Source organism: Pararge aegeria, chromosome 1 (genome assembly GCF_905163445.1).
Source record: "Pararge aegeria chromosome 1, ilParAegt1.1, whole genome shotgun sequence".
NCBI classification, from domain to species: domain Eukaryota; kingdom Metazoa; phylum Arthropoda; class Insecta; order Lepidoptera; family Nymphalidae; genus Pararge; species Pararge aegeria.
The window spans coordinates 14,033,803-14,049,838 of record NC_053180.1 but is presented as its reverse complement, the minus strand read 5'-3'; the positions used below and the strand labels follow the sequence as shown (position 1 = coordinate 14,049,838).

At 35.4% G+C, this 16,036-nt stretch overlaps 2 protein-coding genes across 3 annotated transcripts; both read left to right on the top strand.

Moving 5' to 3' along the window:
• The first annotated feature begins 528 nt into the window (after window positions 1–528).
• On the top strand, window positions 529–6,562 carry LOC120625198 (gloverin-like). Of its 2 annotated transcripts, none has more exons than XM_039892194.1 (5): window positions 529–577; window positions 3,735–3,836; window positions 4,537–4,660; window positions 5,027–5,218; window positions 5,875–6,562. In XM_039892194.1, exons 2-5 carry the CDS (start codon window positions 3,751–3,753, stop codon window positions 6,019–6,021), a joined length of 549 nt encoding a protein of 182 aa, XP_039748128.1. In that variant the 5' UTR covers window positions 529–577; window positions 3,735–3,750; the 3' UTR covers window positions 6,022–6,562. The 2 variants fall into 2 exon arrangements, with proteins under 2 accessions (XP_039748128.1, XP_039748120.1); XM_039892186.1 differs by lacking the exon at window positions 529–577 and adding an exon at window positions 3,266–3,324.
• A 5,980-nt stretch (window positions 6,563–12,542) lies between these two features.
• LOC120625188 (gloverin-like) lies at window positions 12,543–15,165 on the top strand. Its single transcript, XM_039892174.1, has 5 exons — window positions 12,543–12,659; window positions 13,046–13,145; window positions 13,829–13,952; window positions 14,381–14,572; window positions 14,874–15,165. The coding sequence occupies exons 2-5, from the start codon at window positions 13,060–13,062 to the stop codon at window positions 15,018–15,020; spliced, it is 549 nt and encodes a 182-aa protein (XP_039748108.1). The 5' UTR covers window positions 12,543–12,659; window positions 13,046–13,059; the 3' UTR covers window positions 15,021–15,165.
• The last annotated feature ends 871 nt before the right edge of the window (window positions 15,166–16,036 follow it).

The window sequence follows — 16,036 nt, the reverse complement described above, 5'->3', positions numbered from 1 at the left end:
CATAAATACTTATAAAATAGAGATAAATACCCAGACACTGAAAAACATTCATGTTCAACACCGAATCAGTTGTGGGAATCGAACCCACGGCCTTGGACTCAGAAAGCAGGGTCGCCGCGCACTGCGCCAATCGATCAATCAATAATCATCAATCAATCAATCATCACCAATAGCCTATTATAGTCCACTGCTGGATCGAAGGCCTCTCCCAATGGGATAATCATTGGAAAATTAAATCTCAACGCGTAAAAAATCTTATGGCCCGCAAGAAAATAGTTACAAATAAAGAATACATCATAAGAAGCGTTATAAATTAAATCCATGAAGCAATGGAGCTGGTCACTTTATATACAGAGTAAATACAGTTCTCCGGAGTGTAGTCTGTGATTGAAGCATGTTACATGTCCGGTGCGGGGCCATTTCCCCAAAATGCATGGATTTAGGTTACGTGTTGCCCACTGCAGCGCTTTGTGCGTTGCGTCACAGAGCAGACACAAACGCGTAGGTAACATAACCTCAAACCTCAATATCTGTACTGGTGGATCCTAACTTGGTGTAGCGTATTCGTAATTTTGCTGTAAGTATTTGCCAATGACGGCTTCGTGTAGAAATTTGCTATATTTGGCTTATTTTTTGTGCACACACAAAATACATAAAATACAAATAACAAAAACCATATCCGTCCGCTTGTAGATTTTAATGACATACCAATGGCCTCAATTAATAAATAGTATGGTTTAAAAGTGCCAACTCTTTAGTAATAAGACGATAATTTCACAGTTTATTATGATTTTTATGGATGAAGCTAAAAAGGTTCATGCACTGAGATTTAAAAACTCCTAAACCAATCTACTTCAAGGCGGTGTGATTGGACCTACTGACTATTACTGGCATTCATTCTCATCTCTTGACCTCCCCCACTCCTCTTCCCACTCTTCTGAAACTAAAAACTTATATCGCTAAAAAATCAGATATCCCGCGGTTTACACGTCCCGTCTTCTATATGCTTTGGTTGTCCAGTTACCGTATGTTCTGCCGTTCTGAAGATAAAGTACGACCAACATACAAACATAATATTCAAAAATACTTGTTTAAGCTATCGTTGAAATGAATAATATTATTATGTGCATAATAAAAGAAGTTGAATTAACATTTATTTTATTTATTTGTATAGAGATCGGAGATTAAACTCTGTAATAAGCGTTCTATAATAGCAATCCCATACTGATATTGCTACACTGTAACCATACAATACAAGTACAAAGTGGTTGAAGCTTTGTATTAAACATCGTTTACTCAGAATGGAAATACCTGTTAATCTTGAACTACTTGTTTGTGTACCTACAATAAAATATTTAAATATGAGAGAGGTACCTACAAAAAATATTTACGATATCTTAGATAACACAACGTAACGGAAGCACTGCATTAATAAAACAGCAATATAGTATATTACACACGGTTTATAAAACGTTTTCAATGGTTGAATTACAGTTTTACAAGTTAAAATGCCGTTAATATTTAATAATTTTTAATATATGCCATCTTATATTCTCGTGAAATTCAGGATTATACTTTATTTTATCGAACCCCAGTACAAACCAGCGGAATATCGAAATTGGGATAAAAATTCCCAAGTGGCGTGTATTTGTATTTTAAAGTAAATAGCTTCGGTATTGCAGCTATTGATAACAGCGGTCTCAGGGGTTGTATGTGTTCGCAAGGCTCATAATTTGAGCACGGTCCAGTGAGGATACCTGTATATGTAGACTAAAGAGATATAATTAGGGCAGCATATTGTGTGAAACTGCTTTTAAACCATATCTATTAATCAAAGATCCAGTTTACACTACAAGACATGACAAGTATAAAACATATATGTGATCCTGATGTCTTGATGAATAAGTAAAAAAGACAGTAAAAAAAAACAAGGAAAGATAAATAAAAATGCATTTATTCATACATTTTTAGTTACTTGTTCATTTCGTTTCAGCATTATTTATAAACTATATAAACACTTAGTTGGACGTCCACTTAGCTTCTTCTTCTCGCACTCAATTCCAGACAGAGTTTCATTCAAAAGCTCGCCAGCCCGCACAGATAAGGTGTCAAAAACAATACCGTTTCCTTAGCTGGAAACCGTATCATATTCAGTCCAAAAAAGATCTGTATACTATCTCTATGAGTGACGGCCGATTGGCGCAGTTTGCAGCGACCCTGCTTTCTGAGTCCAAGGCCGTGGGTTCGATTCCCACAACTGGAAAATGCTTGTGTGATGAGCATGAATGTTTTTCAGTGTCTGGGTGTTTATATGTATATTATAAGTATTTATGTATTATATTCATAAAAATATTCAACAGCTATCTTAGTACCCATAACACAAGCTACGCTTACTTTGGGGCTAGGTGGCGATGTGTGTATTGTCGTAGTATATTTATTTATTTATTTAATAGATTAAGATTTTAGTACATCCACGCTGCTCCAACACAGATAGGCAATCGTGTGAACTTGTTCTTTACAATTTTCTAGTTTTTTGTGTGGTGTACAATGAAAGTGTATTCATTCATTATTTTGATAACCGAAACTAAAACAATGGACTATATTATGCGTGAAAAGTTTCACGCATAATATAGTCCACTACCAACGCTAAGGTATTTAGCTTCCTAGAGTGGACCTATTGAAACTACTTATATTCGCGATCCGAATAATCAAAAGGTGTACACAGCTAGACTTTAGTCTAGGCCTTTAGGCCTATTTGCAATGAGTGGAATGGAGGGTGTGCCAATAGTGACCACACAGGGAAAGACGGGTTGGTGAACGTAGAATAGCACAGACACTACTACCCGTTTTCTATTATGTTACCTTAGTCGCCTCGTTCATGGTGACAATTGTATTCTGATCTGCCGTCACCACACGGCAATACAATTTATTAACTTGATTGCAATTGAAATAAAATATTTTTGAGAAGAAAAAAAAATGGAAAAAAGACAATGAAAATTTCTTTAGAAATATTTGAATTATGCAGACACAGATAAAGTCGTTGAGACATTGAGAGTTAATTATGAAAATTAAATGTATGACGAACAAAGTTAGTCACAAATATTATGAATATAAAATAATTTGTTTACCAGTTGATTGAGAAAGCATTAAATCAAATAAGGAAAAAACCTTTTTTATTGTACGAGCTATATTCCCCTTTCAGCTTAATAAGGGACTTAACCTGCTGCGAATGTTTCATATAAATAATTCAAGAGTTATTTTCAAAACAACAGTTTCTGACATAGTGTCGAAGAATTAACAGACAAGTGAAGATTTCAAAATCTGGTGAGTTCTATATTTCACAACGTCCTCAGCCTATGTAGAGTGATAATTACCTGGTCGAATACCAGGTAATTATCACTCTACATAGGCTGATTAAAATAATTTAAAATCCCAAGACGAAAACTAAATATCTCAAAATTTTCAGCCTAAATTGGGAATCAAACCTAGTACCTCGAGATCCATTTTCGAACGTGCATACTGCTTAACCAACGAGGATAGCTTTATAGTTTGCGTCTGTTTTCACCAACGTTCCCTAAATTGTGACTAGTTTAGTTAAGGTAGGTCACAATTTATGCAATTTTTTTCAACACCAAAATGACTTCTACGATAACAAACACCTTCCAAACTATATTGTCTTCAATTCTTAAGTCTCTAAGGTTTCCTATTAATAAATAATAGCAATTATATTTCAGATCATCATTCATCAATATGCAGTCAGCAAACATAATAATTGGAATTGCTTTATTGGCGTGTGCGTACGCGCAGGTGTCTCAGCCACCCCACTACAAAGACAAGTAAGAGAGTATTTCCAATATTTATAAGTATCATGATTATGATCCATAGCTTTTAATTTCCGCCTAATAGAGAGGTATTAAAAACTAGCATCCTCCGCGTTACTTTAACCCTAGAGCAGCGTTGAGGGATAAGCTTTGTTTTTTACAATTTTGTTAACAACTTATATAACATAACATATTATTAAAAATATTAACGGTCACGATACTCTTCAATGTACGGGGTTGCACACCGATTTTCTCACTTAGGATACTGAAAGTTTAAAAAAAAATGTGTTTATCGCCTATATCTACTTTTTGACCTGATCCGAGAATTCAGGAAATGCTGTAGTTTAGTCCGATATAAGTTACTTGATTCATCAATCATCATCAATGGCCTATAACAGTCCACTGCTGGACTAAAGGTCTAGGATTTAGCCATAATCACCACGCTGGGCAAAAGGGTTGGTGGAGTAGACCAGAGGACACGCTGCCCGTTCTCCATTATATTCTTCTTCTTTCTACTTAGTCACCTCGTACGACAAGGGAAGAGTAGGGATGGTGTCAACTGTATTCTCTTAAAGTTCCTTGATTTATTATTAATAATGGTTCCGAACCAATGATTTTACTTGATAAAAGACTTCCCAGTTTTTTAACCAGATATTTTTGGAAATTTATAGAGATTCTAATTTTGTACCCTAATTTTATTAATGGTTACGTTCAGGTATCCAAATAAATACCAGTTCGTCAAGCAAGCTCGTCATCCCCGTGACGTAACGTGGGATAAGAAAGTTGGAGATGGCAAGGTCTTTGGTACTCTCGGCGATAAGGATGACGGCAGTCTCTACGTAAGTAATGAAATTCAAATATTTTACATGTTATCTGTGGGATAGGTAATAAGATTGACAGGGAGTGGTTTTGGATAAACAGAGTAAGTAGCTTTTTTCATGCAAGGTAAGCAAAAATTAGTCAAAAATACCTTCAAGTCTTAGCAAAGCAGTAAGAACCAAGATAAAGTAATAACAAATTTAATTAGCTGTCTAAAGCCATTATAGAATACGTTTAAGAACGATGAAACTGGATAGATATGAGAGCGGAATTGTCTTCTCATTTTTCTAATTTTGGGGGAAATACAATTTTTTGACTATCGAACCCAGAAAAACATATCCAAACAGTAGTTTCTGACCGTTAAATTAATGTCTCATGTGCTACAGGGTAAAGCCGGTTACAAGCAAGATATATTCAACGATGAAAGGGGAAAACTGACTGGAGAAGCTTACGGTTCCCGTGTGCTAGGTCCCAACGGTGGTAACAGTTTCTTGGAGGGTAAACTCAACTGGAACAATGCTGCGAAAGATACAGAAGCTAACCTGGCATTGTCAAGACAGATTCACGGAAAGACTGGCGTAAGTTTTTAATAATTGCTTTTTGAAGTCTCGGAAGTTCATCTGCTCTGTTAATCAGTCTCAAAAGACAAAAATTAAAGGATTGTTTATCTGGCACACATAATAATAATGTAGTTATGAATGATTTTAATGTTTAGGAACAGCTATATAATAATTCTGGCTGTTTAATTAGCGGTGTGGATTAAATATTTGATTTATAAGACATTAGATGTTGTGGCTTTATCCTCAGCCTACTATAAAGTTCAACCTCTTCAGGTAACTTCTCTCGAAAAAGACTTATCTCTTCAGAGAGAAGAGTTTTGAAGCAGTGGGACATGAATGCGTTGAGAATGAAGAATCAGAGCTTACACTGCGCTGCTCCATCGATGATGATGACTAAATCCTTAACGATTAATATAATTATGTATTAGTAATAATACCCGGGCCTGACTGTTTAACGCGTTGTCCTAAGCTCAGGGATGGACGATACCTTTTTTATAGCATACAGTTGGTATTTTAGAGTTACTTGATAGATAAACTCCTATACAAAATTTCCAGGACCTCGTGATCCGTTGCCAAAGATAGAAACCTCTAGCTAGCCATATATGACTATGGAAGTTTACAATAGCATAGAAACGCCTGGGAATATTGTCTTTAAATGCTTCTTCAATTTGTAGGCTCAAGCAGACCTCTCCAAAGTCTGGAATTTGGATAAGAACACGCGTATATCAGCCGGTGGTGCCATCTCTCAAGCTGATCTAGGACATGGCAAACCTGACTACAGTATTGGTGCTAAATTTGAACACTTCTTTGGCGGTCATTAAAATTATAATTATTGTACTATATATTAATCGTATATATTTTATTTATTATTTATGTTTTCTGCGTGCAAAACATGCTTTCTGTAAACCAAATCTAAGAAGTATTTATAATTTAATGTATTTTAATTTCGCTTATAGCTTTATGTAGGGAATTTCATGTCGTATACAGGTACAAACTTTCCTAAAACCAAGAAAATATCTTCACTTGTATATTAATAATAATTCCTGTATAACCGAGTGATTGAAAACTTCACTCTATTCACACTAAAAATATAAAAAGATAAGTATGTTTTCGTTGTTAATTTTCTAATCCTTATCCAAGATCAAAGAAAAATGAACAATCTACTCTTCTGAGTAACTACTAGTGTAGAAGTACCTACTTGAGCTGTGAAACGCAATTTTCTTTAAACTAATTTGATTTTAAGGTAGGCACTAATCCCAATTTACTTTTAATTTAATTAATATTTGTGATTGCCTAGTCATATCGGTTAGTGTAAAAAAACAACTTGTACAATGAAATATATACTACCTACATACAAACTGATCCGTGGTATTTTTTACATTTTTTTTATTTTTCTCTTGATTTTCCTTATCATAAGCTTTTCTGGAAGATATCGTTACTAAGCGATAAGGCCGCCTTTTTCGTCTATTCTAATCGAAACACGAATCTCGAGTGGATGGCCTTTGCCCCCAAAATCTGGAGAGAATTAATATTCTTAGGCCCTTTCGCACCATGGCAAAACAGTCTAGAAATGCAATCTTGGGAGTAAATACCTATTTAATCATTAGGTCGGTTTTAATCCTCGTAAGTGTATTCTCATTAATAAATATTATATAAAACACATGTGCATTGGGCTCATAAGCTCTCGGCTCTGTAGTTCGCGCTTACTTGCGTCTTACGACCTAGCGATCAAAATGATCATCATCATTATCAAACCATCACCTGCCTAATGTAGTAGGTAACCAATCTCATCTAAGAATAAGGCCGTAGACCACCACGCTAGCCAAGTGCCGATTGGTAATCTTCACACTCGCTTGGTAACGTTATGGAGAACTCTCAGGCATGCATGTATCCTTACAATGTTTTCCTTCACCTTTAAAAAAGTAATATTTTTAATACCTTATATTAAAAACGGACATACTTAGTTCTGAAAAATTAAAGGTGCGTGCCGAGGATCGCACTCGGTCACTCTGAAAGGAACCTCTCCGAAGTTCTAACCACTAGGCTAGCAACCGATATAACACACAAGAATCATAAGTGCCTAACGTACTGCAGTACTGCTGCGAACATATTTTACTTACCTACCTAAAAATTATAGCAATTTCATACAATGTTTCTAAAACAATCTTCACATGTTGAACTATAATTTCGCAAGCTAAAATGTTCAATATTGTTTTAAATAGATATACAAGAATCTTTTATCTTCATTTCCCAAACATTTCCTGAATCTATTCTATTTCATCAAACCCCAGTCCAAACAAGCGGAATATCGAAATTGGAACAAAAATTCCCACGTGGCGTGTATTTGTGTTTTAAAGTAAATAGCTCTGGTATTGCAGGTATTGATATCAGCAGCCTCAGGGGATATGTGTTCGCAAGGCTCATAATTTGAGCACGGTTCAGTGAGTATACCGGTATATCTAGGCTAGAGGGATTTAATTGGGGCAGCATATTGTATCAAACTGCCAATAGTAGGCGTTTGAACCAACAAACAGATCTTTGAAGATTCTCAACCATAGATAGCTATATTATCAAAGCTCTGCTAGATTACGTAGATCTAGATTTACGTAAATCTAGCAGATTTTTTTTTCACCAATATGAACTGGTTAAAGAATGTCCGTGAATACTGTCAATACGTGGCAATTAAACCATGACAATGCACAGTGCATTTCGAGGTGAAACCTGCGTGCGAAATCTGGCAGTCAAATCAAGTAGTGAATGCTTAAGCTGAAAAATTATTAGAATTAAACATTGTTATTTCAAACTAGGTGTGCCCTGCGGCGCCGCGCGTAATCTACATAGTCTTCACCGAACCGAACGCAAAGTTCTTCAATCGTACTGGAAGTGCCAAATATACAAACCCATGATATTAAGTACAGATAGTATAAAAAAAACGCGACTGAAGTGTTGGCGAATAATATATCTGTTCTTGCCCTTGGAACTTCAATCACCCACGTTAATCGCAAATGCAAGTCCCGTTTTGCATGACTTAAAATACTTTGAATTCCCTACAAAAAATTACAAACAATGTGTGGCTTGACAGCAGCACTACATATTGGTCTATAGCGCTGGGTAAGCAACGTTGACCCGAGTCAGTAAATTGATGGGTGCCCAACTTAGGAAGTATGAAAGATAATTTCGTATCCATAAGTCTCAGTTCGTATCACCAACAAAAAATAGTAATCGTTAAATGACGAATGGAAATTATGTCACGTTAAGCCTTAAGTTAGGATTTATGTCTGCTGAGGAGTTCTGTCCTGTATAATCATATTTATCAGATCTACACACTAGTAGGTATAACCTATCCGGTACAAAAAAAATACTTAAATCGGTTATCATTTGACGGAATTACGGTGTAAAATTGTCAAACACTTTCAACCCCTCTCCCAAAGGAACTGAGCTGATTGCTTGGGATATAAAGTATCCTATGTCCTACCTCGTTTCAATTGATTCAGAAGTTCAGCGTGATGCGCGGCCATGATACAGACAGGCAGATTGAATGACAAAAATGAAAAAAATACAGTTTTGGCTTCAGTATCGGTTATAGAGTGCCCTGTAAAAACTAGTACTAGTAGTAATGAATAAAGAATCTTCAATGACCAGAATTCGACCAGTTACAGTTTGATTATAAGTACACAGATAGTACTTTTTTTAATATTTTATAGTATCTACTTTATTGTAATCTTTAGCACCTCTATTTTAATAAGTTATATTAATTTAATTAATTTGAAAAGGTTATTTATAATAAATTCAAAATGCTCACCTCTTTGGAAATTTCATTTATTAATGGAAAAATTGGATACTTTTATGAAAAATATTCTTGTTAATATTTTAAATTGTCCCATAAGTAATCAGGCATGGACCCAGGCCTCACTTCCGATAGGGTATGGCGGTCTTGGAATTCCCAAATTTCGAGTGTTTCGCTGCCAGCTTTTCTTTCCTGTGTGTAAAGTATACACACTCTTTTTCAAAAAAATATTTCCAATTCTTTGGGTTTCGTAGAAGTGTCATACTTGGCAGAGGCAAGAAATAGTTCTTAATATAATAATAGTGCTCTTAGTCACAGTATTTTGCCGGTTTCTTTTTCTTCACAGAGACAGTGGGACGACATTATTTGCAAAAAAACTTTTGACACACTTTTAGACCAAATGCCATCTAAAAGAGACCGTGCTCGTCTTCTCGCTCTCTCTGCTACGGAGTCCGGCTACTGGCTACATGCTCTCCCTTCAGCTAACCTGGGCACTATGTTAGACCACACCACTCTGTCGGTGGTGATTGGTCTTAGGATTGGCGCCTCTATATTTCAGCCTCATCGATGCCACTGCGGTGACAGCGTTGACACCTACGGTCACCATGGACTCTCCTGTTCAAGAAGCGCTGGTCGCTTCTTTCGCCATAGCACCATCAACGACATCATCCGACGATCTCTTGCTACCACTCACGTACCAGCTGTATTAGAACCTATTGGTTTGGCGCGGAGCGATGGCAAGAGACCTGATGGTATGACGCTCATACCTTGGAGGCTTGGAAGGTCACTTCTGTGGGATACAACTTGTGTTGATACCCTAGCTGCATCACACATCCAGGCCACCTCGTCAATAGGTGCGGCTGCTTCCAGTGTCGAGCAGGCCAAGAGGCGTAAATATGAAAACCTGGATAGCAGCTTCATTTTTGTGCCTTTTGGAGTAGAGACTTTGGGACCGTGGGGTCCGGAGGCAAGAGCCCTTTTCCAAGAATTATCGAAAAGGGTTATCGAGTCTACCGGTGATCCTAGAGCGGGCAGTTTGGCCAACGAATTAGTTTGGCCATCCAAAGGGGCAATGCTGCCAGCATCTTAGGCTGTGCCTCGCTGCGGTGGTTTCGAGGACGTTTTAGATTTTATTTAGTTTTAAATAGTTTGTTTTAGGTTATATTTATATTTTAAAGAAACAATATTACTATAATAATAAATTCAAAATTCAAATTCAAAATTTATTTGTTCATGTAGGCCTATCACTATAATAGGATATATAGGCCTATATTATAATAGGATTTTCCTGTTAGCTTACGTTTTATATAAACTTTGTACTTATTGAGAGACATCTCAAAGATTACATTTGAAAATTTGTAATAAAATAATATACAATTGCCCTTGAATGAATTTGCAATTTTATGTAGCCTAGTAAACTGCACAACGAATTTATTTTTGCTTCTAATATTTATATTGTTACAGTCCATTTTCTTTTTAAATTTTGTTATATTAATCCTTCTTTAAATTTATTCCATAATATTTTCAATTAACCTGATATGGTAAATTGTCCCTATCTTATATATTACGTAAGAATAATTATTTAGCAGATAAGACCTTATATATATGAACAGTTTACGCAATGAATAATTTATAATTTATCATTAACTATTATTATGAATCTGTCCCACGTAATTTATACCCACGTGCAAACACAATATACCCCTCTATTGGCAAACTTACCGGGTTTTAGAATTGGAGCTTTCTACAATTATTCAATCAGCTTCCATAATGCCAGTACATGATCAAGTTGAGCTCAAAATTTCTTCTCTGTTTGATATGCAGTCCGAACATGCAAATTTAGGAATCTGGGACACTGCGCTTAACACATGGCGTGTGTTTGTGTTACTGACCAAATACCGATTGCTGCAGTAACTATTGTGAGCCACTCCGCTAATGAATCCATTCCAAAGTGGTTTGAGTTTGAGTATTTAATCCTAGTAGATAGTCTTTGCTACAGTCAATTTATCTATAAAAAAATTCGATATCTCTGGTGCAGTGGCGAGCGCTGCGGGGGCTAATTGGCAATTTATAATTTTCCAGTTTTCTCAGGTTTTTGCTGGGAGGCTTTGATCGTGGCTGGTTAACTCCGTACCGAAAGAAACCGGCAAGCGATGTTGCGTGCCACTACGGCACGCTGTAGATTTGCTATGATCTGCTGATTGGAGTGCCATATCCCAAACCATGGCCTGCTACCAACTTAGACAGTCACCATGAGAATAACTTGTTGTAAAATAAAAAAAATTGATTGGCAAGCAAGGTTTTTTTTTTTTTAATAAAAGCTTATAGAACTAAAACATACTTCCATAAATCAAACATTGAAAAGAAAAATCATTAAAACGTTTCTTAGGAAGGTTGAGTTATTTTACTGTAGGAACGTATTTGTGACTTTTGGCTAGTGTCTAAATTTTATAATTTTTGTTATTTACTCTAATTTCTTTATTAGTATCGTTTAATAATTAGTTATCGTATAAAACAGTGGAATAATGGGAATAATGGGTATCCTAAACTAAGACAACTTTTTAAAACCAAAATGCGTGCAACTCTATTTGCACTCTAGTCAAAAAAATCCTACCTCATTAAATAATAAAATTAATACAATAACCTTCACAAATAATTACTTAAAAAAACAAACTATTTCATAATTTTCATCAGCATCATCATCGTCATCAATCTCTAAGGCTATTAATATCCCACCTTACAGGAGAAAGGAACTAAAAGCTGCTAGTATTTGTGGATTGAGAAACAATAGCCGCGACTTACAGTTTAACTTGCTCCCCGAGACAAAAGAGTGAACTGCGCCAATTTCCTAAATTATGAAAATTAAGCTTAATTTGCTATAGACCGCGAAAAGCAGGAGAATCTGTATTGATATTTATAATTTCTCCAATCCTTATACTTCACACCAAACAGAACTTCTTCCTGAGGATGCTCCGGTTTCGGTTTCGGTTTCAGCGAAACGTGCGTAAAGGGTACATTGCCTAAGATCTGTTTGGTGAGGAGTATAAGGATTGAAGAAATTTTAATGACAAGATACAGATTCTCCTGCTTTTCGCGGACTATAGCAAATAAAGCTTAATTTTCATAATATATCGTGGATTTCCGCAAAGTAACGCCTGCTTCTATAAAATTTCCTAACACCGGGCTGGGACTGAGATTACTCTTACAGATAAAACTAGCACTTAATAATTTTTGGGTCAACCCAGGATTGGATTTGGGTTATCCCAAGTTAAGAATGCTTAGATACAACTTTGCCAAAGAGACACATTAAACATCTGCTAAAAATATTCATGATTTTTTATAAAGAACCAAATTGTATTTCGAAGGCAAATAAAGTCACGGTCAACAGCTAGAGAGCAGAGCTCAGTCAAGTGAGAAGAAAGTACGAATCAACAAAGTCACAATCGCAAAATATATCATAATATATGCATACTAAGTTGTTTACTAATTGATTAAAAATAGGAGGAAAACCATATTATGACTTACGGATAAAAACAAACTTTATTCCCCGTTCAGCAAGGGACTTAACCCTCTGAGCATGTTTTATATAAATAGTTCAAGATTGATTTTCAAATCAACAGTTTCTGAAGTAGTCTTGAGGTGCCAACAGTTGAGTGTACTTCTTAAATTCTGGTAAGTTTACTGTTTAATGCATCCAATCACCTTCGTCCTATTAAACATATCATATATATATTTTTTAATTTAAGTACTTAATCCATTCGTCCGGACTTAACGCGCTATTTGTGAGGTACCTATGGACTTTCCAACAGTTCTGATCTCACCTGGGAATCAAACCAAGTGACCCGTAGTCAGAACAGACTAAATATAAATTGCTTTAACTGATATTAGAATAAAAATTAAAAAATCCACAAGACTTACCTCTGCACTCTTCTGGTTGATGCCTTTAATAGGTCATTATCTAAGTACAGAGATCAGAAGTGAAATTACATCAGAATTCTTTTGTTTCCCTTTAAGATCAAAGACTCTCCTATTAATAAATAATAGCAACTGTGTTTCAGATCAGTCATTCAATATGCAGTCGACAATCATAATTATTGGGCTTGCGTTACTGGCGTGTGCGTACGCGCAGGTCTATCAGCCGCTCTACTACGAAGAGACGTAAGAAACTTTACAAGCAGTCATCATTATCATCATTCTAACGTGCCACTGTGCTACATGGCTAGCACGGGAAAGAATAAAAATGTATCTCCTCTCACGGCTTTATCAACTCTCCCAACATTGGCATACGAGTGAATATAATATCCAAATAATATACGTGTAATATTAAACGGTGGTGGACTTCTCCTTATCACCGTTGCGTGCTTTGACAGGTGGACACGTTTATGTTATCCTTTGTAAGGATATAATCGGGTGATATATTTTTTGTCCCGTGCCAATGCTAGCATATACGGCGCACGCCTCCTGTTTTATAAAAGAGGGGAACTAAGAACTGAAACCATCCATATGCTGCATTGTTGCTAGGGCTATAACTTTAGGATTATTATGACGTTTTAAGTATTAACGTCGGGACTGACGGTTTTAAGTCATCTCAAAGGTAAGGGGATAGAAACGTCAGTTTTCTATTTCCGGTACCACAAAGTTATTGACAGAAAATCCAATACTTAAAATATTTGTGACTGCCATGTAATCTGTTATCGGATCTAGGTCCTCGTCGTAATCTGTAATCCAACATACCACTAGACCAAAGAGGCAATTATTTGATTTTCAGTAGGTTCTAATTTATTGTGATTCTGAGACTATGTTATTTCTGATATCTTTTATATTTTATCATTTACGTGCAGATATCCTAATAATAATCAGTTCGTGAAGCAAGCTCGTCATCCCCGTGACGTCACGTGGGATAAGCAAGTTGGAAATGGCAAGGTCTTTGGTACTCTTGGCGATAAAGAAGATGGCAGTCTCTACGTAAGTAATAAAATCCAATTATTTTAAATGTTACTGTATATGTAGGATCGGCAGGAGTAGTTTTGGATAAATGGTCATGCAAGATTTTATAAGTACAAATTTGTCAAAAAGACCTTTAAGTATTAGCAAATCAGTAAGAACCTGACATAATAATGACAAAATTAGATTAGTTGACCAAATCCATCATAGAAACAGGTTAAGAAAGATCAACATACTCGGCTAATATAAGGCAACTTGCATGGAGGTAGAGATTTTTACCAGGCTCTAATCATGGCGCTTATTTTGACACGTTTTCATGGAACCCTTACCGTATATAACCCTCAGAAAGAGAAATCTCGTAAACAGAGTACCATCTCCAATTACGTGCATCAAATAAAACTTTTTTGACCACCAAACAAAATCAAACTTTGATATCTCATGTTTTACAGGGTAAAGCCGGTTACAAGCAAGATATTTTCAATGACGAAAGGGGGAAACTGATTGGAGAAGCATACGGTTCCCGAGTGCTTGGTCCCAACGGTGGAAACAGTTTCTTGGAGGGTAAACTCAACTGGAACAATGCTGCGAAAGACACTGAAGCTAACCTGGCACTGTCAAGACAGATTCACGGAATGACTAGTGTAAGTTTTTATTGATTGCTTCTAGAAGTCTTGGAAGTTCATGTCCTGTTCATCAGTCTTTCAAATATAACATAAAAATAATGCAGTTATGAACAATCATTTTGTTCTGGAACATTTATATAATAATTGGGGTTACACATTGGTGTGAATATAACAGTGACAAAAGATTTATGGTTGTGTCATCCTCATCCGCTTCTATTAATGCCCCACAGCTTCAAGTCTCTTCTCTCATAAGAGATTTCTCTCTTCTCTTTTCTTAAGAGTTGACGATATTTTTTTTCATTGCTTTTTTAATTTCTAGGCTCAAGCAGACCTCTCCAAAGTCTGGAATCTGGATAAGAACACGCGTATATCCGCCGGTGGTGCCATCTCGCAAGCTGATCTAGGACATGGAAAACCTGACTACAGTATTGGTGCTAAATTTGAACACTTCTTTGGTGGTCATTAATATTGTAATTTTACTCATAACTAACGTAAAAAATTGATTTAAGTACGTAAAGTCAAAGCCGACATTTTTATACAATCTGGATTGAACAATTTCAAATACGTTTTAAGGCCGATTTATTCAATAAATGTTGAAAGAAATATGATAATTTTGTCTTTGTCTTAATGGAAATACCGACTTACTTACTGACTATACCTATTTTTATTCAGTTTGCCAAATTCAGTTTCCTACTTATTGAAAGAAGAAGCAGGGCACTAATTTTTCTTTAAGAAGAAGAATAAGGGCACCTGCTATTATCTAATATTCATAATTAAGATATATTATAATCATTCCATCTTTATAGAATTTATTATAACATTTTATTACATTAGATTCACTTGAAAATAAACATATAAAATTAATATTGTCCCTAAGAAAATTTTTTATATTAAATTTATAATCCAATATGGAGTTCAAAGGATATTTCAGGAATCTACTCCAAAGCACTTGAGCTGTGAAATATCATTTTCGTTAAAATAATTTTATTAACATAATATAATTTTAACTAAGTATTTAATATACTTTTATTTTGTTATTGGCCTAGTCATGTGATTAATAATATAGAAAAATATTGTGTACTACGTAATAATAAATAACTACTTAATAACTATGTTATTTTCTTTCATTTTGTTTTAAACTCTGCTTAGAGTTAAAAACTTAAAAATAAAACTACGAGGTTTCCAAATGGTCTAAGAAAACTCCACAACAAATTTAACCGGTGTTTCATTTTTGCTATTGGCATATCACATTCAAAACTACCTACTACTAAATACTAGGCATCCTACTACTAAAGCAACCTGGTCAGAATAATCATTCACACTCAAGCTTTTAGACCCTTAGTCCATAGGACTTTTCTTTAAGCTTACATTTCAAACAAACTTTAAACTTATTAAGATACATCTCCAAGATATCAACTGGTAGTTTATTGTAAAATTGTATGCTTACGATTTCCTTTAAACGAATTTCTTATTTTATCTAGT